The sequence below is a fragment of the Euleptes europaea genome, chromosome 13, assembly GCF_029931775.1.
Source record: "Euleptes europaea isolate rEulEur1 chromosome 13, rEulEur1.hap1, whole genome shotgun sequence".
NCBI lineage: Eukaryota > Metazoa > Chordata > Lepidosauria > Squamata > Sphaerodactylidae > Euleptes > Euleptes europaea.
In genome coordinates this window covers 47,133,166-47,158,098 of record NC_079324.1, presented here as the reverse complement: position 1 = coordinate 47,158,098, position 24,933 = coordinate 47,133,166, and the positions used below count along the sequence as shown (strand labels likewise).

Here is a 24,933-nt window from a genome sequence, read left to right as displayed (position 1 = left end):
ACACGTCTCACTACCGGTTCCCGTTTGTAGTCTCTCTTTCCCCCCCCCCACCCCGCATGGTGGAAAAAACATAGGGATGGGCTGTAACTTCCACCCCCGCCTCCAGCGAAATCCACAAGAGGTGGATGGACTCGATAAAGGAAGCCACAGCCTTCAATTTGCAAGATCTGAGCAAGGCTGTCAAAGTTAGGACGCTTTGGAGGGACTTTCATTCATAGTTCCCAGTGGGTCGCCGTGTTAGTCTGTCTGCAGTAGCAGAAAAGGGCCAGAGTCCAGTGGCACCTTAAAGACTAACAAAAATATTTTCTGGCAGGGTATGAGCTTTCGTGAGCCACAGCTCGCTTCTTCAGATAATTCACAGTGGGTCGCCGTGTGAGTCTGCCTGCAGTAGTGGAAAAGAGCAAGAGTCCAGTAGCACCTTAAAGACTAACAGAAATATTTTCTGGCAGGGTATGAGCTTTCGTGAGCCACAGCTCGCTTCTTCAGATAATTCACAGTGGGTCGCCGTGTGAGTCTGCCTGCAGTAGTAGAAAAGGGCCAGAGTCCAGTAGCACCTTAAAGACTAACAAAAATATTTTCTGGCAGGGTAGGAGCTTTCGTGAGCCACAGCTCACTTCTTCAGATACCTGAAGGGTATTGAAATGCCTGTGTTATAATATTAATTTCGAATCAATATAACACAGTGGGAGGTTGATAGTTCAAAGCAGCAGTTTATTGAGCTCAATATACATACCGGATGAAACTGCCCTAATGCGCAGGACAGTCTTCATACCGAACAAAGGATTGCTACCCCAAATATAACTTCTGGTTAGGGATGTTCCAATTACGTCGACTTACTAAACATTGATTGTCTGCCTTTTTTTAATTAACATAGTATATAGAGATTGGTAGAAGCTGTCTCTAAGCAAGCACTTGGTCTTGTGATTTACATTCCTAACAGTGAAGGAACTTTCGTGAGCCACAGCTCACTTCTTCAGATACCTTCAGGTGCTTGCACAAGGGACCTTTACCTTTAGGCAAGGCTAACTGCTTGTGCCCCCACCCCAATTGCTAACCAATTTTCAAAAACAGATGTCTTGTAGGAAAAAAAAAAGCCTGATGCATTCCTACAAAACTTTTTTATAAGACGTTATAATTAATTACATCCCATAGCACTGTTGGCGGTACTTATCTCCAAATTTAAAAAAATAAATAAATTGGTCAGTTGCATTTTTTCCCCTCAAGAAACAAATCTGGGTCACTTTTTAAGGTGGGTGGAGGGTCCAAAGGGTATTTTTGCTTTGCTGAACTCTGTAACTTTGTATAATTATAATTGATACTCTTTTTGTATTTTCTTTTTATGTTTTTTTTGTTATTATTGTATTTCTTCGTTTTGTTGTATATTATAAAAATATATAAAACAATCACACTAAAAAAAAGAAAAGAAAGAAACTAATCTGTTGAAAACTGTGCCCCTCGGGCCAGTTCTGAGGTCTGCCATCACGCTCGCCCCTCCTAGGAAGGACCCGCACCGTTCGAACGAGAACCCGAAGTGTTTTCGAAACCCTGCTGAGACTGTGGTCGCGAGACGAAGGACGAACCGGAGTGGACGAAACCATTCTTGAGAGGGGGTGAAGAGTGGCAGGAGGCGTCCCGAGCGCTTGAGTGACGGAGCAGCCGGCAATTCCCGGGAATGTACCAAGGGGGCGGGGCAATCGAAAGAGCCACTCGCCCGTTCCCTTTCTTTCACGTGGTTGAGTCCACGCTCAGCCCCCACGGGCGCACGTGGTTCCGCCTTCCGGGTGTCTGGTCGGGTTTGGGCCGGGAGGGATCGCAGCAGGGCCGGTTTCTATGGCTCCAGTTCAGAAGGCCTCGGGACGGAGAAGGAAAAGGCAGCGGCGGTATAAAGATCATGATTTAGACCAGCAACAGGTACTGATAAAACCAAAGGTTTTTTTGTTTTTGTTTTTAATTCGGGGGAATTAAAAAATTAAAAAAGGTTTCAAATTTTCAAAACTCAATAGTAAGCCAATATTATTCATGGGAGGTTTTGCCTTGGATTTGCCACGCTTTAGAGACACATTTTCCCCATTCAAATTTTCAAAACTCAACAGTAAGCCAATATTATTCATGGGAGGTTTTGCCTTGGATTTGCCACGCTTTAGAGACACATTTTCCCCATTCAAATTTTCAAAACTCAACAGTAAGCCAATATTATTCATGGGAGGTTTTGCCTTGGATTTGCCACGCTTTAGATCACTGGTTCCCAACCAGGGGTCCGTGAGAACTAAATTAAGGTCCGTGAAACAAAGTTATAAACCCATAATAAATTAATATTTTCAATTAAAAGTTCTCTATTATAAATATATATATATATTCAAATATTATTCTAAGTTTAATGTTTAACTAACAGTTATGATTAAAGTTTATTTTCAAATTGTTGGAATTTTAATTTTGAACCTTGGGGTCCCTGCACCGAACAAAAAAGTCCTAGTGGTCCCTGGTCAAAAAAAGGTTGGGAACCACTGCTTTAGATGCACATTTTCCCCATCCCAATTCTCAAAACTCAACAGTAAGCCAATATTATGCATGGGAGGCTTTGCCTTGGTTTTGCCACTCTTTAGATGCACATTTTCCCCATCCCAATTCTCAAAACTCAACAATAAGCCCCCATGCAGGGTTTTGAGGATTCAGATGGGGAAAATGTGCATCGAGAGAGCGGCAAATCCAAGGCAAAACCTCCCAGGCATAAATGGCCCGAGTAGAAAAGAGCAAGAGTCCAGTAGCACCTTAAAGACTAACAAAAAATATTTTCTGGCAGGGTATGAGCTTTCATGAGTCACAGCTCACTTCTTCAGTGAAGTGAGCTGTGGCTCACGAAAGCTCATACCCCGCCAGAAAATATTTTTGTTAGTCTTTAAGGTGCTACTGGACTCTTGCTCTTTTCTACTACTGCAGACAGACTAACACGGCTACCCACTGTTAATAAATGGCCTGAGTTAGTCTAGATTTATTTTTATTTTTTTGGCATGGAAAGTGCCGCTTTTGACCTGGAAGTGATTTACTCGACAGTAAGCCCTGCTGACTGTAATTGGGCTTGCTTCCAAGTAACAACCTAGTTGTAAACACATGTATATTTCGACAGAAATGAGCCTCCGTTGTATTCACTGGGGGTGATCGAAGCCTTTCTTTGCCTTTCGCTAACGCGGCTTGTAAAATGGCATAAAAACACAATGAATAAGGGCAAAAACAGTTTAAACCCAAAACCAGTACCGGTGGTGAACCGATAAGTATGTTCACACAATCCAAGAAGGGCTCGTTTGACAGATTTCTGACATTGGCTTGTCTGTAGAGCTGCCGCCTAAAGAAAACTTCTCGGATGCACTGATTATAGTAATGTTTAAAGTCTTATTGAACTCATGAAGTTGCCTTATACTGAATCAGACCCTTGGTCTATCAAAGTCAGTATCGTCTACTCAGACTGGCAGCAGCTCTCCAGGGTCTCAGGCAGGGGTCTTTCACATCACCTACCTGCCTAGTCCCTTTAACTGGAGATGCCAGGGACTGAACCTGGGACCTTCTGCATGCCAAGAAGATGCTCTACCTCTGAGGCACAGCCCCTCCCCAAATATTGTTTATTCAGACACTTTTTCAAAAGAGATTCTAATGTTTGCACTTGTAAAGATTCTGATAGCACAGCATGATGATTCTACTTCTTGTTACTCCATATCTGGTGCACACTTCTCTCCCCTCCCCTTTGCCCAAAGGATTATGAGATGCCGGTGCCGACCTTCCCCACATCTGATTGTGCTTCTGATGTGGAACCAGACACCCGGGAAATGGTTCGGGCCCAGAACAAGAAAAAGAAGAAGTCGGGGGGCTTCCAGTCCATGGGTGAGTGAGGGATAGCTGCAAGACTGTGTCTCAGTTGTTTTGTGTTGGTTGATCTGAGGCAGGGGGACACATTGTGCCTTTTCCTGGGAATATAATACATGGCGTTTTCCAATTTTTTCCAGAATTTACTATTGGTCCCAGGTAATGGACTGGTACGTCAGGGTTACTTTTCCGTGTTTGTAGCCTCAGACGTCACTATAAATGCCTGTGCTATTTGGGAGTACCATATCGCCTCTTATTTTGAAAGGGAGGGTGGTGATCCTCCCAAAGATTTATTATTACGGTCCTTAGACCAAACATAAACATTTTTGCAGTTACATTGCCTTACCCAAACCAGCAGTTTAAAACAATACATTTTGGTTAAAACACTATACAAAACATTACTTTCTTTAAAATGGTTAAAAACTGTTCTACAATATAAATTTAAACAATCAACCCCATTTACAACTTTTCATCTCTATTTAGATTTCTGAAAATTAAATACTATTCTACCAAACATGGCCACCAAGTTTGTTACCTGAGAAAATTCATCCTTAAGAAGGATGTTAACTCTGACAGATTCAGGCAATCCTCCCTTATAGAGGACTAATATATCCATGGTTATTAGCCATGATAGAGAGCCAGCGTGGGGTAGTGGTTAAGAACAGCAGACTGTAATCTGGAGAACCGGGCTCGATTCACCACTCCTGTGCATGCGGCCTGCTGGGTTACCTCAGGCCAGTCACAGTTGTCTCTGAACTCTCAGCTCATGCGGAGGCAGGCAATGGCAAACCACCTCCGAACGTTTCTTGCCTTGAAAAGCCTATGGGGTCACCGTAAGTCAGCTGCGACCTGACAGCGCTTTCCACCACAACCACTAGCCATGATGGCTCAATGGAACCTCTGTGTTCAGAGGGAGTACGTGTATGAATACCAGGTGCCTTTGGCCTCCATCTCCCAGATGATGGACCTTGCAGGGCATCTACTGTCTACTTTAGGCAACATCGGTCTGACCCAGCTGGGCTGTGCTGCTGATTTTACAAACTATTTTCTCTGCCAGGTTTGAGCTACCCAGTGTTCAAAGGGGTAATGAAGAAAGGCTACAAGGTGCCTACCCCAATCCAGAGGAAGGTGAGTGACCGGCAAACTTTGTATTTCGGGACGCTATGTCTGTTTTATAGCACTGACAAAACAAAGGCAGTTTCCCAGGCACTGCAGCTGTGGCAAGGAGGGGGGCAAAAAAGAGAGAAGGGCAGTGCCAGAGTGTGAGGGCAAAGGGGTGGGTGGGATGCCTGAAACCCATCCTTAAATGATGGCTCACTGATGCACATTAAGAAACATTTTCTGCTGTCCATCCTAAACTTGCTTTGCTACCTTTTGGTGAGCAGCTGATCTCCCAGTATCGTGGCAAGAATTTGCTGCTCTTATGGTATCGCTGAGCAGAGAATATTGGATCTGCTGCTCACTGCTGAAATTAAGCCTTCATTGGCTGCTGAAAACTTTGTGATCCACCTTGAGCCTTGATGAGAAAGGTGGGCTATAAATAAAGTAAAATAAAATAGAAGTGGAGCTGGCCTGTATCGATACAGGCTGCAGCGTTCAATTTGAAATGGTACAGTTCAGAAAACAATATCTTTTACTCTCTTGGTTTTTGCTGGTTTTGTGAACTGTTTCTCGTTCACAGTTAAGAGTTAAGGATTAATCTGATAGGTTTTACCTTATTCACATGGGGCTACCTCATTTCAGGCTATTCCTCCAATCCTGGATGGCAAGGATGTGGTTGCCATGGCAAGAACGGGAAGTGGGAAGACAGCCTGTTTCCTCATTCCCATGTTCGAGAAGCTGAAGGCTCACAGCGCAAAGACTGGAGCCCGGGCACTCATCCTGTCGCCCACTCGGGAACTTGCCCTGCAGACTCTGAAGTTCACCAAAGAGGTACACCAAACGTGGAGGAATTGGCAACAAGTAAAAGGAATGGGGAGAGCCAGAGTGGTGTAGCGGTTAAGGTGTCGGACTAGGATCTGGGAAACCCAGGTTCGAATCCCCACTGTCGTGGAAACTTGCTGGGTGACCTGGGGCCAGTTACACACTCTCAGCCTCGCTCCTGGCAGGTATTTGGATAGGAGACCTCCAAGTAATACCGGGAGTGACGCGGAGGCAGGCAATGTTAAACCACCTCTGAACGTCTCTTGCCTTGAAAACCCTATGGGGTCGCCATAAGCCAGCTGTGACTTGACGACAAAAAAAGAACGGGTCTTAGAAACCTGTTTATCAATCCCAAGTCTTCTCCTGAGGCTTTAGAGAGGTGTGGATGGAGCATGTGCTGTTGGCTGGTGGAACATACTTCTACTTGATTTCTGTTAAGTGCTTAGCATGACTTAGACAAGCATATGGTGATACAACATCTAATATGTAACCATGATCCTGATCTTTAACCTAGTGATAAACACATCTGTGCAGTGCAGTCTCAATATAATGAAGGGTGCAAACAGCAGAGCTGTATAAATGAGCCCCCTTCCTTGGCTTGGCTTGGCTACCATTGGGTCTTCAATCCCACTAGGAACTCTTCCTAGTAAGTGAAAGGGCCAATCCACCCCTGAAAACTGACACAATCCGCTCACTGTGTCATCTTTTAATGGTTGCATTTTGCCTTCTTGGCAGAAGTGAGCCTGCTGTCAGCCGACATTCAGGTTTTTCCTATTGCATGCTCCCTGCTGAGGTTTGGGGCCTGCAAACCTGTTTCAGGGAATTATGCAGTAAAGCTATGGCTGCTTTAAAAAATATCTTTGTAACGTTTTTGTTTTTTGGGGGTGGGGGGTTGACAGCGAAGGCTAGGAGTGGGCTGCACGGCCCTTTTGAGAATTGGAAAGTATAGCAGCAAAGTTCCCAAGATATCAGCCTAACTCTCCTTCGTCTGGTGTTGCAGCTTGGCCGGTTCACAGGCCTGAAAACTGCCTTGATTCTTGGAGGAGACAAGTAAGTTTCCGTGTTTCGATTTCTGATCAGTCCCATCCTTGAGGGCGTGCATTGCTTAAGACTGTCGAAGGAATCCTGGATGAGACCAAAGCCCCACCTCGCCCAGCATCCTGTGTCCAGCCAGTTGCCATGACTAGGGCATGAAGTCAACCAGCTCTCTCATATCCTGTTTGGTCCTAGCATCTCAAATTGAGGGGTACACTGCCCCTAAACATAAATGCTCCATTTAGCTGTCATGGTTAATAACCATTGAAAGACCCCTCCATCATAGATTTATCAGATCTTTGTTTGAAGTCTCTGAAGCTGCTAGATAAAAACCAATTAAATAGAATAAGTTTCAGGAACTGGAAGAGTCCCCACCCCAGCAAATCTATCATAGGCTCCCCGCCCCACAAATATCAGCGTAGAGGCATGAGGGGAAATGGTATTTTTGGCAGCACCTGTCTCAGATCACTGCGGGTGGGTGGGTGTTGAAGCCCAGCCAACTCCTTTTTTCATGAGATTGCTCCAGCATGGAGGTAGCCAGCATAGCGTAGTGGTTAATAGCGGTGGTTGGAGCGGTGGACTCTGATCTGGAGACCCGGGTTTGATCCCCCACTCTTCCACATGAGTGGCAGAGGCTAATCTGGTGAACTGGGTTGGTTTCCCCACTCCTATACACAAAGCCACCTGAGTGACCTTGGGCTAGTCACAGCTCTCTCTCTCAGCCCCACCTACCTCGCAGGGTGTCTTGTGGGGAAGGGAAGGTGATTGTATGCCGGTTTGATTCTTCCTTAAGTGGTAGAGAAAGTTGGCGTATAAAAACCAACTCTTCTTCTTCCTCCTTCCAAGAAAGCTAATTGTTGCTCTGAAAAGCAGAGAAAGATGAAATATTTGGTGCAAAGCTTGTGAATGTTGTAGAATAAAAAAGGTTGGCTCAGACATGTGCAAAATAAAAGTAACAGGATTGTGAGGAGTGCCACTTTGAACTCCCAAGTGGAGGACCCCCCTTTTTGGAATGTTCCCTTTCATTTAAAAAGAACTTGTGAACCAGGAAAGAGAGTGGGTAGAACCAGGAAAGAGAGTGGGTAGAACATTTTCCCCTGCTGTGCTGGATTTCCAGTTGCAGGGAGTGTTTTATGCCAAGGAACACTCAGAGCTGGAATCCATCATTGGCCACTGTGAAGTGATGCACCTCACTCTACCACCTCATTCTCCTGCGTGTCTGAATCAGGTGTGAATTGTGGCTTTCTGGTTGAGGGGAAAGGAAGGAATGGTATCTCTGTCCCTCTTCAAATGTTTGTCTGCCATGAATTTGCATTTTCTTTTCCAGAATGGAAGACCAGTTTGCAGCACTGCATGAAAACCCTGATATGTGAGTCAAAAAATTCCTGCTGGGCTGGGCATGTGTGTGTAGTGGAGAGAATTTCTCTTTCTTAACTTTGGGTGGGGACGAGTCATTTAGGATCAAGTCTAGGTAGCTGGAGCTGCCTTGAGACACACCTGTGTTAAAATCTCCATCTGGGAAAGGACTGGCGTTGCTCCTTGTAGCTGTCAATCTGAGGCAGGATTTGAACCTGGGTCCTAGTCTGACACTGTGCAACACTGGACTGTGCCTACTTGCTGGTTTAGGTCAATTTGCTTGCACTGTCACTTAAGTTGTACTCCTACCACTTCTAAGGTCTGTTCCTGCCTTTGCATGGATGCAAAAAGGTACAGGGAATGATACTTTGGGGGATTCCATTGCCGCCCCCCTTCCCCCAGCATCAGATGTAGTTCTGTCCTGAGGAGGTAAATCTATGTCTGGATTATACCACCTTGGACCACAGCTGGAGGCTGGCCTGACCAAATGCTGTTCCATATTTTAAAGGATCATCACACCTAGAAAGCTAGTATATCAGGGAGAAATGTAGGTTAGAACTCTTCTCCTGACATACCAGATTCCCCCCACCCATGTGTAGGTAAAAAGTAAAGGTCCTCTGTGCAAGCACTGGGTCCTTACTGACCCATGGGGCGATGTCACATCCTGCCGTTTACTAGGCAGTTTTTGTTTACGGGGTGGTTTGCCATGGCCTTCCCCAATCATCTACACTTAACCCCCAGCAAGCTCGGTACTCATTTGACTGACCTCGGGAGGGTGGAAGGCTGAGTCAACTTTGAGCAGGCTACCTGAAACCGACTTCCAGGTTCTTTTTTTTTCTTGCTAGGAAGGGGCAGCATTCAGTCACCTACAGTCTGAAATGGTACAGTCCATATTTAGGTTACCTGTAAAAACTATACAGGTTGAGAATCCCTTATCCAGACTGCTTGGGACCAGAAGTGGGTTGTATTTTGGATATTTCTGTATATTGGAATATTTTGGAATTTTTGCTTATACATGATGAGATATCTTGGTTATGGGACCCAAATTAATTTATATTTTATATACACTTCATACATATAGCCTGAATGTAACTTTAAACAATATTTTTAATTATTTTGTGTGCGTTGAACCATCAGAAAGCAAAGGTGTAACTTATCTTGCCAGAATACCTGTATCAGTGGCTAAACAATGACAAACAAACTAACAATTGCAGGCTTTCAGTTCTTCACCTACGATGCAGTTGTACACTGTAGTTTTATTTTTTTCGTTGAGAGGAAACATTGAAAGCAGGCAGCATGGATCTGTCTGCATGTCGTCCGAAGGGTCCGGTTTTCGGATCAGTCCAGTTATGAGATATCTTGATAAGAGATACTCTGCCTGTGCCTCTGTGACCCATTGGAAGGGTGTCGGACGCATCTTGGGATTAGTTCGCACAGGCAGAGGGCAGGAGAGAGAGAGAGAGAGCTCCTCTTTTCCTTACAGCAAGCAATCACTGTTTCTTTCCCCATTTGCCCTCCCACCCCCAGAATCATCGCCACTCCTGGCCGCCTGGTTCACGTGGCCGTAGAGATGAAACTCAAGCTACAGAGCATGGAATACGTGGTGTTTGATGAAGCAGACAGGTCAGTTTGGGTGCTGTTGTCCAGATAAGTTTCTGAGCAATCCCAAGTAGCCATTGTATCCCTGGGCATTGGAGGGGGATCTGGCCAGGATACGTGGGGTCCCTACCAGGGCTGGAACATACTCAACCACCCTTCTAACTAAAGGGGCTAGGAACTTGCTGGGTTTTTTAAGTTTGTAGTGTTGTAGTCAATAGGCACAGAATACTGAAATTGTTTTGCAGGTGATGTGTTTTTTGTTTTTGTTTTGTAATGAATTTTGAGCTATAGGAAATGTGGGGTATCAATATTTTAATAAATAATAACCCCCTTCCAAATGTCCCTGATTTATCAGGATGCCAGGAATAATGCCCTACCTCTTCTTCCAAACCAATGAGTAATACGATATGTGGCTGACTTCCAAAGCCATCTAAAATTTGGGGTTGAAGGTTGCCATGGATCCTGCCCGGTTGTTCTTCCCTTCCATCCCTGCCACTTGCTGAACTTTTTGTGCCACCTCCCTCCCCAGGCTCTTTGAGATGGGCTTTGCAGAGCAGTTGCAGGAGATCCTTGCCCGGCTACCGGAGGGCCGCCAGACGGTGTTGTTCTCTGCCACCCTGCCAAAACTTCTAGTGGAGTTTGCCCGAGCTGGTAAGTGGGCAAGCCTGGTGATGGGGGAGGGTGGAGAAATAGCTTTCTCAGCACCTGCTAGCTGCAAGTGTCAGGGCTTGATTCTGGTTTTTTTGTTTTGTTTTAAGGGGTTTTGCACACAAAACAAGGTGCTCTAGCTAGCGCTGAGGCACACCTCCTTTTCTTGTGCCCTGTGTCAAAATTGTGTCCAACCCAGCTGGTATTTGGAAGGAGATGGAAGCAAGGATAGGGGACTATGAATGATGCAGAGTTTGGCCTTCTGGTGGGGTCTTAGGACTCACCCAGGTGTCATTTTTGTGCTCTTGGGTGGGAAATCTCCCTCTTTTATTTTTCTCCCCCAGAACACTCTTCTTCCTCTGTTTAGGAAATCAGTGCCACAGACAAGTCCTAACAGCTGTGCAAACAGAGGAGGGGGCCAGGGTAGAAGGAACTTCTCAGCCTGCTTCTCGGTTTTGGCACCCATCCCTCCATCCCTGACACCTGCCCCACACGGTCTTCTGTAAGAGACAGGATTCACTCAGGTTGTTTTTTTCTCCCACTCCCTTCTCAGGCCTCACAGAACCAGTACTGATCCGCCTGGATGTGGAGTCCAAGCTCAGCGAGCAACTGAAGGTGGGGAAGATGCAAAATTCTGGAAAAGCTGTTTGTGTGTATGTTGGGGGAGGGTTGTTTTGGTGTCTCCTGAAACTGAGGTGTTAAGCACACCTCTTCCCTATTCAAAACCATTGCTTGATGTATTTGCTGTAGCTCATCTGCACCTTTCTTGCCTATTTGTGTGAAGCCAGCATGGTGTAGTGGTTAAGAGCAGTGATGTGGTGGAGTCTTATTTGGAGAACCAGGTTTGATTCCCCACTCCTACACATGAGCGGCGGAGGCTAATCTGGTGAACCAGGTTGGTTTCCCCATTCCTACACATGAAACCAGCTGGGTGACCTTGGGCTAGTCACAGCTCTTAAAGCTCTCTCAGCCCCACCTACCTCACAGTGTGTCTGTTGTGGGGAAGGGAAGGTGATTGTAACCCGGTTTGAGTCTCCCTTAAGTGGTAGAGAAAGTCGGCATATAAAAATCAACTCTTCTACTTGTGCGCATTAAACCCTTTTGGGTGGGAGGGCCTCTTGGCCTCAGTAGTTCCGCGCACTTCCTGGCTGTGGTTGCTGTTGGAATAACTTCCTACCTGTCTTAATCTCCAGCTCTCCTTCTTTCACGTCCGTGCGGATGACAAGCCAGCGCTCCTCTTGCATCTCCTCAGAACAGCGGTGAGACCCCAGGACCAGACCATCGTGTTCGTGGCCACCAAACACCACACAGAGTATCTAAAAGAGGTGTGTGTGGGTCTCTGGAGATGGGGCAGGGCCCATTATGGCAGTGTGCCTCCTTGGCATCTGTGCAGTGCTGTGATTCCTCCCCTCAAATCCTTCCTCAGATCTATTTCCATTACACGCTTTTTCTTCAGGCCACAACTGAACCAAAGCTTGAGTATATAGCCACGGTTGTCCAGATTCATTCCTTGCTGCATTTGATTGTTTTATTTTTTATTTACCTCCACAACAGCCTTGACAGGTAGGTTAGTCTAAGGGAAAATGACAAGCTCAAGTGAGCTTCATGGGTGAGTAGGGATTTGACCCCTGGTCTTCTCTAGCCACTATCACACACTGTCTTCGCTACCATGGTCTCTTTCCCCCCCATTCCATCCCCAGCTGTCCAAATTTACATTGTGACTGAGAAATTACCATTTTTCTTTGCCTCATAGGGCAAACTAACCTTTAACACCTATCCTGTTTTCTTAAACTATAGTCAGCAGTTCGTGTTGCACATGTAGCATATATATATAAGGTAGTAACATTCTTAAATTTAAGCAGAATGTGTAGAAGTTATGCAAAGTACTGTTGCTAACAGACCTGGAGGACAAAGAGCTTTGCCAGGATTGGATGATAACCTGCACAAATTCTGCACTGGCATGGAGCTATTGGTGCATGTTAACGTAGACATGAGATGTAAAAATTGCTGTAAAGTCATTTATGCAGGATCGATTTTGATGCTCGCTCAAAGCTGTTTTTTTTTAAATCCGCCCTTTAAAATTACTATTCACCGATCCCAATGCAAGAGGAGAAAGTCATTTGCATAGCTAAGCTGGGGCTGTGAGTTTTCATGGTTCCTTCAGTAAATTCTTCGGTTCGGGGGCAGAGCAAAAACAAAAGGTCACGTTAAAGGGGCTCTTAGGGCTTCGCAGTGATGGCTGAATGACGGTTCAGCTGGAATGACGGTTCAGCGTGAAGAAATCAAAAAAATATGCGGGGCACTTCAGCCTGAAATGCGCTGCTAATTAGCAAGCATAAATGGCCTAAGTTTTTTGTTTGGACAGAGGAGCGGAGTCAGTGTCTTGAACTCTTGCGGGGACAGATACTTTCCTTGATCGTGATCAATTAATACAGGCTTTTCTTCTACTGCATATAGTTTTCTTATTTGGACCCCTTCAACTGAACTCAACAAAACTTTCATTTCTTTGTCAGTTGTAAACTCCTTAGGCCAAGACCTCTCATTCTGCAGTGCAGTATGTACATTGGTGTCATGTAGTAATCTCCCCAAGCAGAGTCGGGATGTAGAATCTCCCGTCTGCTTCACACATGCCAGAGAATGAGGGGGCAGGAGGCTGAGGTGACAGAATGGATCATACCACTGTAGTTCAAAATGTTCCTTTGCATAAAATGCTCCTTGTCAACAGAGAACTAGCACAGCCGGGAGGAAGCTTCTACTCCCCTAAGAACATAAGAAAAGCCCTGCTGGATCAGACCAAGGCCCATCAAGTCCAGCAGTCTGCTCACACAGCGGCCAACCAGGTGCCTCTAGGAAGCCACAAACAAGACGACTGCAGCAGCACCATCCTGCCTGTGTTCCACCACATGCTCCTCTGATGCTAGAGAGAATAGGTATGCAGCATGACTAGTATCCATTCTAACTAATAGCCATGTATACCCCTTTTCTCCATGAATATGTCCACTCCCTCTCTTTTCTTGCTGGATTGTTCCCTCCCCCCATTGGCAAGGGAGTTTTTAACATAAGGGGAGCATTCCAGAATGGGCTTCTCCCCCTGCAGTTGAAAGTGCTTCCACCTCAGGTCTCAGCCACCTCCTTCTCCTGAATGTGGGGACCTGGCTGTTAGTTTCTCCTTTTCTGCTTGTAATGGGCTGGACCGTGAAGATGGATAGCCAGTTGTTGATCAGCCTGTGGAAAAGAAGTTAGTTGAAAAGGAGTTAGTTATGTGGAAAAGAAGTTAGTTGAGCTATCCCTGCCCCAGGATGTGGTGATGGCTGCCAACTTGGAAGGCTTTAAGAGGGGAGTGGACATGTTCATGGAGGAGAGGGCTATTCATGGCTACTCGTAAACATGGATACTAGTCGTGATGCGTACCTATTCTCTCCACGATCAGAGGAGAATGCTTGTTTGTGGGCTTCCTAGAGGCACCTGCTTGGCCACTGTGTGAACAGACTGCTGGACTTGATGGGCCTTGGTCTAATCCAGCATAGCCTTTCTTATGTTCTTATGAGAGGAGATTATTCCATTCCCCACCAACTACTGAACTGGCTTTCCCCATACTTCTGGGTCAGAAAATGGCCAAATGGCAGCTTGGTGGATCTAATTCTTGCAAATAGTGGATGGGCTTACCTGTTTCCTGGAATCTGCTGCCACAGATGGAAGGTGGGGTCTTGCAGGATGGACTGCTTCTAGGGGGAAAGCTGTTAGATTCACATTCAATCGTGAGGTGAACTGGCAGGCTGAAATTGTACCACCTCATTTGCTATACGTGGGAACCTTGTTAACTCTTTTAGAGAGTGGAGTTCCTTGTATTATGAACCTCTTTGCCCCTAGGCAGCACTTCAGAAATTAAAGATCTATACCTGCACTCCCATTTTTTTTGCCTTTAAAATCACATTCATAAAACAGCTTCATTAGCATGGCTTTCAAGGATTCATTGTGAACGTGGTATAATCTGCCAGCGACTGGTGGATCATGCTTCTGAAACTATTATTCTTCTGTACAGCCATGAGGGCTAGAAACGTGCCTTTTTAAAAAGGGGAAAAATGAAAAAAGTAAATTTTCAGTTCAGTCCTATGCTGTTTCCATGGAGGGCTAAAAAACGTGGGCAGTGCGATGCTTGTTTCATTGTTGGAAAGCTGGGCCTACTGACTTACTGATCTCTCTACAGCTGTTGACAGCTCAGGGTGTGGACTGCACACACATCTACAGCTCTCTGGACCAGACAGCCCGCAAGATTAACATTGGCAAATTCACCCACGGCAAGTGCTCTGTGCTGATCGTCACCGACCTGGCTGCCCGTGGGATTGACATCCCCTTGCTGGACAACGTGATCAACTACAGCTTCCCTGCCAAGGCCAAGCTTTTCCTGCACCGTGTGGGTGAGTTCTGGAGGCCTTGATCTAAGCCTGGAGCCTTATGTGTGTGAATCTGTGAAGCTGCCTTATGCCATCAGACTAGGCCCATGGTGCCTCAGGGTCCTCAGAAGCAGAGCACTGATGTAGATATAACTAGAACATATGGCTGCAAAAAATTGATTTGGTTTAGTGATAGGTTTCACATGATCTTTGGTAGTGCCAGCATTGTGGCTAGAAAATGGTGACAAGCAGCCCTGCTCCAAAACAATAAGGGAGTTTGGTACCTCTGGTTTCAGGTCCACCCCATTTATTTTATTTTATTTTTGCCGTCAAGTCATAGCCAATTTATGGCAACCCCATAGGGTTTTCAAGGCTAGAAATGAACAGAGGTGGTTTTCCATTGACTTCTTCTGCATAGCAACCCTGGTATTCCTTGGTAGTTTCCCATCCAAATACTAGCCAGGGCCGACCTTACTTAGCTTCTGAGATCTGATGAGATCGGGGTATCCTGGGCAGACAGGTCCAAGGTTAGGACAACATTTTTTTCATTGATTTATTTATATTTATATTTGCCTGCCTCTTTAGCAACCCTGGTATTGGTTGGTAATTTCCCATCCAAATGATAACCAGACCCAAGTTTGCTTAGCTTCTGAAATCTGATAACATCGGGCTCGCCTGGGCCATCCAGGTTAGGGCACTCCATATTTTGCCAGTGTCCAAATAACATCATTTTGCTAGCCATGCAAGTTGCTTATAGCAGATCTCTTCCTATGGTATCCTTTTCCACAAACTGCTCAGTGAAATGTTAAAGAGCTCATATTCAACTGATTGCTACCCCACCTTAATCCTGGCCCCAGAAAGCAGTCAGAGGATCCAAAAAAACTCTTTTGATTTCTGTATGTAAGGCCCCTTGAGCTTTTCTTTTTAAAAAGGTTAGGGCATACTTAAGTTTATTGTTTACTGCATTTATTTTCTGTCTTTTTCATTGAGACTCGGGACAGGTTACAGAGTTATAAGGGCAGTGCACAAAAGACCAGTGTAATGTATACAACAAACTGTGGAACAAGACTGGGTTGCACAATTTGAAGAACAGTGGAATATAAAACAGTGCCATGCGTGTAACAGCCTGGATTTCACAGATCACCAGATCCTATGACCTGGATATGATAACTGGAGAAAAATGAGTTTGCATTCAATAAAAATGGAGGGGGAAAGTAAGAGGTACCTTTTGAGTTTTCACAATCATATTCTGCATTTGACACTTCCTTTTTTTATTTCCACCCAGGCAGAGTGGCACGTGCTGGGAGGAGTGGAACAGCCTACTCTTTGGTGGCACCGGATGAGACTCCGTATGTCTTTGATTTGCACCTGTTTCTAGGCCGTCCCCTTATCCTTGCCAGTCCCCACAAGAAACCCACAGGTAGGTAATCCACTATCCAGTGTGGCTGACTGGTGAGTGACAGTCTTTCTGTATGTGCTGGAGTTTAAAACCGGAAAATCTGTATCGTTATTTGTTGGTTTGCCCACTTTATGCAATTCCAAGGCAAAAACATTTAGACATAACCTTGGCCGATTCAGGCCTAAGCACTGTGATAGAGAAAGTCTTATTTCTCCTTACAGGCTTGGAGCCAGAGGTTTCTCACAAGGTTTCCCTTTTTTCTCTAGCAGCAAAGAAAATCTGGGCCACACTAGTGTCTGCACAGATCAGTTAAAGACCTCATTTCTTAGTCATCTGATAAGACATACATGGGACCCTCTTTCTCTTTAATGAAATGAGTTTTAAACTTTTAAAAATGTAACTTCTGACAGTGCCTTAATCCAGTTTTAGAGTATTTTACTTTTTATTGTTTCTTGTAATGGCTTTTGGCTTTATGCAATCAAACTAAACTGAACTGAACCATCTTTCCCAAGCTGTGGCATGAGAGGGAGGGGTGCGTCATCAGGGAAGGTACATGGTAGCTTGTAAACTGTGGCTCGACTATCAAACGTAGTAATTACAGCAAGGAAAAGTTTGGAGAATTTTTTTTCCCCAGGCCATGAGCAACCAACATGGCCTAGCAACAAAAAATGTTGATGAGCGAGTAATGTTTGTAGACTGATAGTAAGGTTACTGCATGGCATCTAGGTGTTCCTCCAAGCCTTCTGGTGTGATTCTAGTTCTTCTCTGCTGCAAAAAGGATGTCCGCACTGCAGGAGATTGTGAAGGTAGTAATGGCAATGGCAGCATAGCGATATGGCCAGAACGAGGCTTCCTGACTGCCTGCAATAGCTGTTGGAACCAATAGCTTCTACAGTCCACTGGAGGCTTCTAGTCGTGCAGGGATCTTTAAGACTCTTACGAAAATGGCGGTTTGTAGACGTGGCAACGAGCCCACATCTCATTCATGCTAAAAATGCATAAACGTTTGCAACCAAGGGAAAATTTATTCTGCCTTCTCTGTGTACATACTTTCATTAATTTTCCTGCTAGGTGTTTGTTCCTGCTAGACAAATATGGGGCAAGGAGCTGTACAGAGAATTAGAGACCCTCCAGCTTAAAAAATTTCACCATGCATAGTACAGAGCTTGTATGCTTTTTGGCTTAAACTTTCAGCCCAAAGAATTAGGCACCTAATCACACACAACCAGAAATCTTCAGATCGATGAACTCCAAGCTTACGTACAAGTTGGCACATTCTTAATTGTAGGTTGGGGAAGTGGTGGAGTGGCTCAGTGGTGGAGCATCTGCTTGATATTCAGAAGGTCCCAGGTTCAATCCCCGGCATCTCCAGTTTAAGGGAACCAGGCAAGTAGGTGATTTAAAAGACCTCTACCTGAGACCCTGGAGAATCGCGGCCGGTCTGAGTAGACAATACTGACTTTGATGGACCAAGGGTCTGATTCAGTATAAGGCAGCTTCATGTTTTAGGTTAATCGTAAGTTGCCCATTGGTATTCTGCTGCCAAGGCTGTTCTGTCAAAACTCCCTCAGGCCCTGGCATTACTTCTAGTTGGTGGCAACCCATTTGCTTCTGAAACTGGATACTTGGCTGTATCCTGCCTTGGAGACTTCTCCATCGCCTGTTCCCACTCCTGGGCTCCGTGGCCAATCTTTTCCTCTGTTTCAGATACAGACGGCGTCTTTGGTCGTGTGCCCCAGAACATCATTGACGACGAGGAGAGTCTGCTGCAGACGGACCACGAGCGCTCGCTGGAGCTGCAGAGCCTGCGTCGAGTGTCCGACAACGCTCAGAAGCAGTACCTGAAGTCCCGGCCGGGTCCGTCGCCGGAATCCATCAAGAGGGTCAAAGAAATGGACTTCTCCCTTCTGGGCATTCATCCTCTCTTTAGTGAGTATTCTGCCCATAGAGTGGGAGTGAAATAACTGGAGCCTCTGGCTGCAAACAGGCCGAGTAGCAAGAGTCCCATGGCTTGGCTTCTGTGGCCCTTTCTCTCATGGCTGGCTTGGAATTCTGGACTGCACCATGGCAGATGGTGGGGGAGGCTGACATATGTTTGAATGTTCTGCCCCTCTTGTGGGAAGATTCCCCATATATATTAAAAAAGCCCATCAGCATTTAGCGTAGGCCTCTCCCAGACATTCTCATTTGGTGATTTCTGCCTAGCCTAGAATATGCAGTGACCTCCTTTGCTTTGTCTCTCTTCAGGTTTGCGCTTTGAGGGGGATGAGATAGAGCGGCTCAAATTTGTGGATAGCATCAAAACGTACCGTTCCAAGGCAGTAAGTGTAACAGCGGGCTCCTCTTGTCAGTCCCTGCCTGCCTTCCTGCTGTCAGTGGGGAGGGGCTGTGGCTCAGTGGAAGAGCCTCTGACTTGCATGCAGAAGGCTCCAGGTTCAGTCCCCCAGCATCTCCAATTAAAGGCAACAGGCTGTAGGTGATGGGAAAGACCTCTGCCTGAGACCCTGGAGAGCTGCTGTCAGTCTGATGATATAATACTGACCTTGATGGACCAATGTGAGTGTCATGGGAAAGCTATACAGGGTGAAATGACAGGACTGAGCCTACTTCTCCCAGCCCTTGCAAACTGGCTCCATAGTTCCTTTTGCTTACCACTCTGCACCATGGGGCTCCCAACCCATCTAGTAGTATAAATATAGCCTGGGACTTAGCTGTACCTGATGGGAGTTTCATTGGGGCATGAACTTCCAGTTCTGTCTGGTGTAGATTAGTGGGAAGGAGGTCGCCTCTGCCTCCGCCATTCATAATTTTGTGGGTTTTTTCTTTGTCATGCATCAGACTATCTTTGAAATTAACGCCACCAACAAGACTCTGGCCAGCGACATCATGCGAGCCAAACGGAACCACGACTGGCAGCTCATCGACCGGCACCAAAGGAAGCAGCAAGAGAGATTGGCCTTGGCAGCAGAGAAGGTCCAAGATCCAGCTGTGCTAGTTGCTGCTGAGCAAGATTCCGAGGAGGGGGAAGAAATGCTTCAGGTAAGGCTGTGGGTTATGGACAAGGCTGTGTGTCGCTTGTGCTCAAAACGAATGAACCAAAATCTCGCAAATTCTGCAATGATAAAAGCGGAATTCTGCAACTTGTATAAATTAAGCAAATATGCTTGGACATCTTCCTCTTCTTAATTGGATTCTGCTTCTGATAATCATTGCAAAGGGTTCTAGTGTAGGACTCAGAAGTCCTGGAAATATTGATTAAGCAGCTCTTCTTATGAGAGCCCATTGGTAATTTTCTCTATGCCCTTTAACAAGGACTAGAAACTTGGTTCCTTTTTTAAAAAAGGAAAGAGCCTCCATTTTCAAGAAGCTTAATTCTGTGACAGCTACTGGCCGCTCTTCCAAGAGTTCTGGAGAGTTGTGATGTGTGCAGAGTCCTGCTTAGGAAGAATGCCAGTGGATGTTCAGTAGAAAAGAAGAAGAGTTGGTTTTTATATGCCGACTTTCTCTACCACTTAAGGGAGACTCAAGTTGGCTTACAATCACCTTCCCTTCCCCTCCCCACAATAGACACCCTGTGAGGTAGGTGAGGCTGAGAGAGCTCTAAGAGAGCTGTAACTTGCCCAAGGTCACCCAGCTGGTTTCGTGTGGAGGAGTGGGGAAACCAACCCGGTTCACCAGATTAGCCTCCGCCACTCATGTAGAGGAGGGGGGAATCAAACCCGGTTCTCCAGATCAGAGTCCACCGCTCCAAACCACTGCTCTTAACCACTACACCATGCTGGCACAGTAGCACCTTAAAGACAAAGTTTCTGGCAGGGTATGAGCTTTCATGAGCCACAGCTCACTTCCTCAGTGGATGTCCAAGGAAGTCTTTCTAGGATGACCCTCTTGGAGTGTGGAGGCGGGCAGGCTCAGAGCATGGTGTGGAACAAGGGTGCTGTGCTGGGGGCCTTGTGGTTTCAGTGGAGCTGGCTCATGTTCCTGGCAGGGGGTCACTTACTGGTCTTAACTCTTCTGCCCCAGGATGTCTTCTCCACCGTGGTTGGAAGGAAGCGGAAGCAGCCCCAGATGGGAAGAGGCACAGGGAAAAAGAGGAAACAGGCGACGCAGAGAGACGAGGAATTCTACATCCCTTACCGGCCAAAGGACTTTGATTCTGAGCGTGGGTATGTCAAGGGTGTTGGGGGCGAAGCCTCTGTCTGAGCAGGGGGACACTCTTAGAATCATAGAATCGTAGAGTTGGAAGGGACTTCCAGGGTCATCTAGTCCAACCCCCTGCACAATGCAGGAAATGCACAACTACCTCCCCTCCCCAACCCCAGTGACCTTGATGTCCAGAAGATGTGGGGGGAACCCTCCAGGATCCCTGGTCAAACTCACCTGAAGGAAAATTACTTCCTGACCCCAAAGTGGCGATCGATCAGCCTTATCCTGAGCATGAAAAAAAATGGCCATGAGAGCCAAACACAGGCGCAACCCTTCCTGACCTTCTGACCTTGTTCTCTGCGGCCAGGCTCAGCATCGGCGGGGAAGGCAGTGCATTTGAGCAGCAGGCTTCGGGTGCCGTCCTCGACCTTATGGGTGACGAAAATCGGAACATGAACACAAGCAAGCAACTCCTGAAGTGGTGAGTGCCGGGTTTGAGGCAGGTGGAGGCTAGTTGATAAATTGGTTAGATGAGATGGGATGTGTATGCGGGAGGGGGAAAACAGGTTGAAAATGTCCCCCGCTGCGATGCTGGAGCTGGCTGAATTCTCTCCCACCCCCACCCCGGATGTCTTTCTCCCACTTTAATTGATTCTGCTACTGTATTAAATGTCCAGTCCCATCTGGAGTGTTTTCAGTCCTCGGGGTGATGTTTTTAGGCCATCCTTCCTTTTAAAAAAAAATGTACAAAGGCATATTTTTCTGCATACCTGTAGGTATCTGAGTAGGTTGATTCCCTGTGGATGCTTTCATTTTTCTCAAGATGACTGTTTTTCTGTACGGTGAAGAACTTTTTTTTAAAGTGTAAAGTGCTTATACAAGCTGCAGAAAGCAAGTGCCATCTTAGAAAAGACATTTCTCTTTTCTTCCCTCACGGGAAGGAATGCTTTTTTAAAGGTGGTGTCTGCTGTGACTCACACACACGCACCAGCTTGTTTTTCTCTTTAAAACATTTGTTCACTTGCAGGTTTTTGCAGATTTAATTAATTGAGCAATTAAAAGTCTTACAAATAACTGACGTTCCCCATCACTGGGCTACTGCCCCAGCAGAAAAGCCTGGAAGGTCGCACCCGGCATCCCGAAGGCTTTAGCGTTAACATATAGATCAGGGATAGAGGAACCGCAACGCGTGTGCCAAACAGCACCCCAGAGTGTTTTCTCAACACTCAGATCTGTGCCTGAGTAACCGAGGTGAGCCCCTGATGTGCTTCCAGCATTCCTGAGGACAACTGCCTGGGAGAAGGCAGTGGGGGTGGCTTATGCCCATCACCTTCTCCTGGACCAGCGCATCTGCTAGCTGGGCCCAAGGCAGGCCTCCTGAGATGCTGATCGGGAGAGGAATTGCATGGTTGATATTTATCGTTGCAAAAAAAATCAACCTGGCAAGTTGCAGGCAGCCTTATTGGCCCATACAAAATCCAGAGCAAGAAACCAAATCCATGTCAAGAACATAAGAAAGGCCATGCTGGATCAGACCAAGGTCCCTCAAGTCCAGCAGTCTGTTCACACAGTGGCCAACCAGGCGCCTTTAGGAAGCCCACAAGCAAGACGACTGCAGCAGCATTGTCCTGCCTGTGTTCCACAGCACCTAATATAATAGGCATTCTCCTCTTATCCTAGAGAGAATAGGTAGGCATCATGACTAGTATCCATTTTTACTAGCAGCCATGGATACCCCTCTCCTCCAATAACATGTACACTCCCCTCTTAAAGCCTTCCAAGTTGGCAGCCATCACCACATCCTGGGGCAGGATGTCATATCATTCTATTATGGCCAGCTAAAATGACCCAAAAGATTGTGCAAGCCCTTCATCAGGTAGATGTTACAAAAAAGTTAAGGAGGAAAAAGGGCAGCCTGCCATGCCTGTTGTGGTAGTACCAGATACTGACAGGCACACGGATTAGCTCAATAGCGGTACATGTTAGATTCTAGTACTTGCAACATGATGCCTGCCCCTCCCATCCAACCACCAGTGAACCAGAGGTACTGACAGCGCTCCCGGGGCTGTGTTTGGCTAGGTACAACCCTTGTCTTTCTCTTCCTGCTGCATCTTGGTTTGCCAGTTCACCAACACCATCACTGGTAGATGTCGCATTCTCTCCCACCCCAGCACTTAGGCCCAAAACGTTGCTTTACCTTTGATGTAAAACTATTTTAATTTGGTTTTCTCCCCCCTTCTTTTCCAAACAAATGACATTCTGGACAAACGCTTTATCACGCAGCAGCTGACATTGTTAGTGGCCAGTTTCAAATACTGTGGGGGCCACATGTTGTCCCTTAGGGTGCCTTTTTCCCCCCACAGCCCATCAAAAGAATGGGAATGAGACCCCAAAATCTGCCATTGCTTGAAGTCAAAAGACAAACAAAATACAGGATGGGGTTTTCTGGTTTCTGCAACCCTCCCTTAACCTCTTCATTGTGTTTCAGGGATCGGAAGAGGAAGCGGTTTGTGAGGCAGATGGGCCAGGAGAACAAGAGGAAAATCCGAACCGAGAGCGGGGCATACATCAGCAGCTCATACAAAAACAACCTGTATCCTTCCGCCAGGTTGAGGAGGGTGTCACTGCTTAATAAAAGTACTTGCCCAGAATTACAAGCAGCAGGAGGGACATTTCCTCTTTTGTTGTGACACAGGAGGGAATGTCTCTTCTGAAGCTTATGACACCTGCCACACCTCATCCTAAAACCAAAGAGTGCTTTTTCCCCCTCAGAATCATTTTGTTTGTTCATGTGCCGATTTTAGCCGATTAAAATGTGTACGGTTGGGTAGGATTTCTTACAATGGGTGACAGCCCTGTTGAGGTTAGCTTCATGGCGTCTCCTGTTTGGCCCCCCCAGCGCATCAAAAAAACCCAGTCACAGGTAAAGAGTCTGTTATCAAAGAAACCACCTCAGCTGCAGCTTCCACACAGCTGAGGTGATGTGACCTGTGTGGCAAGAGATGGGAAATAGTTTCCTTCTTAGTGCCTGGGGACAGGATGGGCTACTTGTGGAGAAGGCCACAGCTCCCCCCCCCCACTTCACACACAGAGCCTCGGTTGCGTGGGAGCTGAAGAGAGACCAGACCCCCCTGCTGTTCCTGTTAAAGTTGTCTTTATGGCATTGGTCCGTCTCACTCAGTGTTGTCTGCTTTGATTGGCATTGGCAATGGTTCTCTATGGTCGCAGGCTAGAGAAAAGCATTTACCCGCATCCATGACACTTTCTAAATGGAAGTGCCAGGGATTGAACCCGGGGCCTTCAGTACATGGGTCACATGCTCTGCCAGTGCCGAGGGGCTGCCTCCAAAGGCCTTTTAAAATGAGATTAAATGATGCCCGGGCAAGTATTAATGAGCTATCAATGCTGCTCAGGAAGGGTCCGGAAAGTTAAACTTCCTGAACGTGCTCCCGTAGTTACGAGAAATGGAAAAAGAGAAACAGGATCGATGAACGGGGTTCGGACTCAGAGGCTGAAGGAGAGAACAGAAGTGGAAAGAAACAGAAAGGCAGAGGTGAGTGGGGCTGCGCAGGCCAAATCTTACAGGTTCTCCTGTCTGGCTCAGTCATAACGTCTAGCGAATATTATGTAGCTTAAGCTAACCTGGACTCTGCTACTTCGTTCTGCAGGTCCCCCCCTACTTTGGTATATTTGAATGTTTGGGATTCTAAACTTCATGACCTGTATTCGATAGCTGAATGTGGCTTCTCCAGGCACATCTTAAGGGTACCTAACCGTGGCTCTGAGTATGTAGGACAAAGGATCCCCTCTGAACACTGGGACCTCTGCAGCTGTACGTCTTTAAACACCTCTCTGCCACCGTGCAACCTAGAAACTTGCTTTTGCTTTCCCAAAGACAACTTTTACAGGCTGTCGAATTCCTTACAGGTCCCAAATTCTTGACTCTTGTGAGAGGTGCTTTTCAGGCCAAGCAGACGACTTGTAGCTCTGTCTTCCAAGGGACAGAGAGCTGACCCAGAAAGGAGAGGGGATTCTTTGTAACGTGACCATGTGGCTTCCTTTGTAGGGGCACGCCCTGCGCCTTCCTTCCAAGGCCGCCGTGGCTCCCAGCAGACTCAGGCCCGCTCTGAGCTGAGAACCAAGCAGCAGATCCTCAAACGTCGGAAGAAAGAGGAAAAGCAGCACTTCCTGCAGAGCGGGGGTCTCAAACGCTTGAAGTCCCGCAGCCGTCAGCACGTCCAAGACCTCCGCCGGAGCGCTTTTGGGCGCGGAAGCTTCAAAAAGGGCAAGCTGCGGAAGAAGATGTAGGGGTGTGATGAGGGGACAGAAGGCTTTCCGCACCTGTTTCGTTGTTTGCAAACTCTGGGTTTCGAGGGAAACATTAAATGTTTCTAAAAGCTTTGTTTACAACTAATGTGTCTGAAATGGTTCTTTCGATCCATCGGGCCTGGTGCACCAATGAAGCCCTCCTGCATCTCCTGTTCTTGTGCCGATCAATTTGGAGTAATATTTCACCCCCAGGGTTTGGTCTTCTCTGTTTTCTGAACTGGATTTAGAACAAGCCTGTACAACATGGGT

At 46.5% G+C, this 24,933-nt stretch overlaps 1 protein-coding gene across 1 annotated transcript; it reads left to right on the top strand.

Moving 5' to 3' along the window:
• Positions 1-1,830: 1,830 nt before the first annotated feature.
• Positions 1,831-24,714, top strand: DDX54 (DEAD-box helicase 54). The gene is made up of 20 exons (XM_056859328.1): positions 1,831-1,911; positions 3,747-3,873; positions 4,913-4,983; positions 5,599-5,787; positions 6,779-6,828; positions 8,141-8,182; positions 9,697-9,792; positions 10,298-10,419; positions 10,970-11,031; positions 11,610-11,741; positions 14,624-14,834; positions 16,096-16,230; positions 17,917-18,138; positions 18,457-18,530; positions 19,048-19,248; positions 20,233-20,375; positions 20,723-20,836; positions 22,844-22,948; positions 23,811-23,908; positions 24,422-24,714. Exons 1-20 carry the CDS (start codon positions 1,831-1,833, stop codon positions 24,661-24,663), a joined length of 2,517 nt encoding a protein of 838 aa, XP_056715306.1. The 3' UTR covers positions 24,664-24,714.
• Positions 24,715-24,933: the final 219 nt, after the last annotated feature.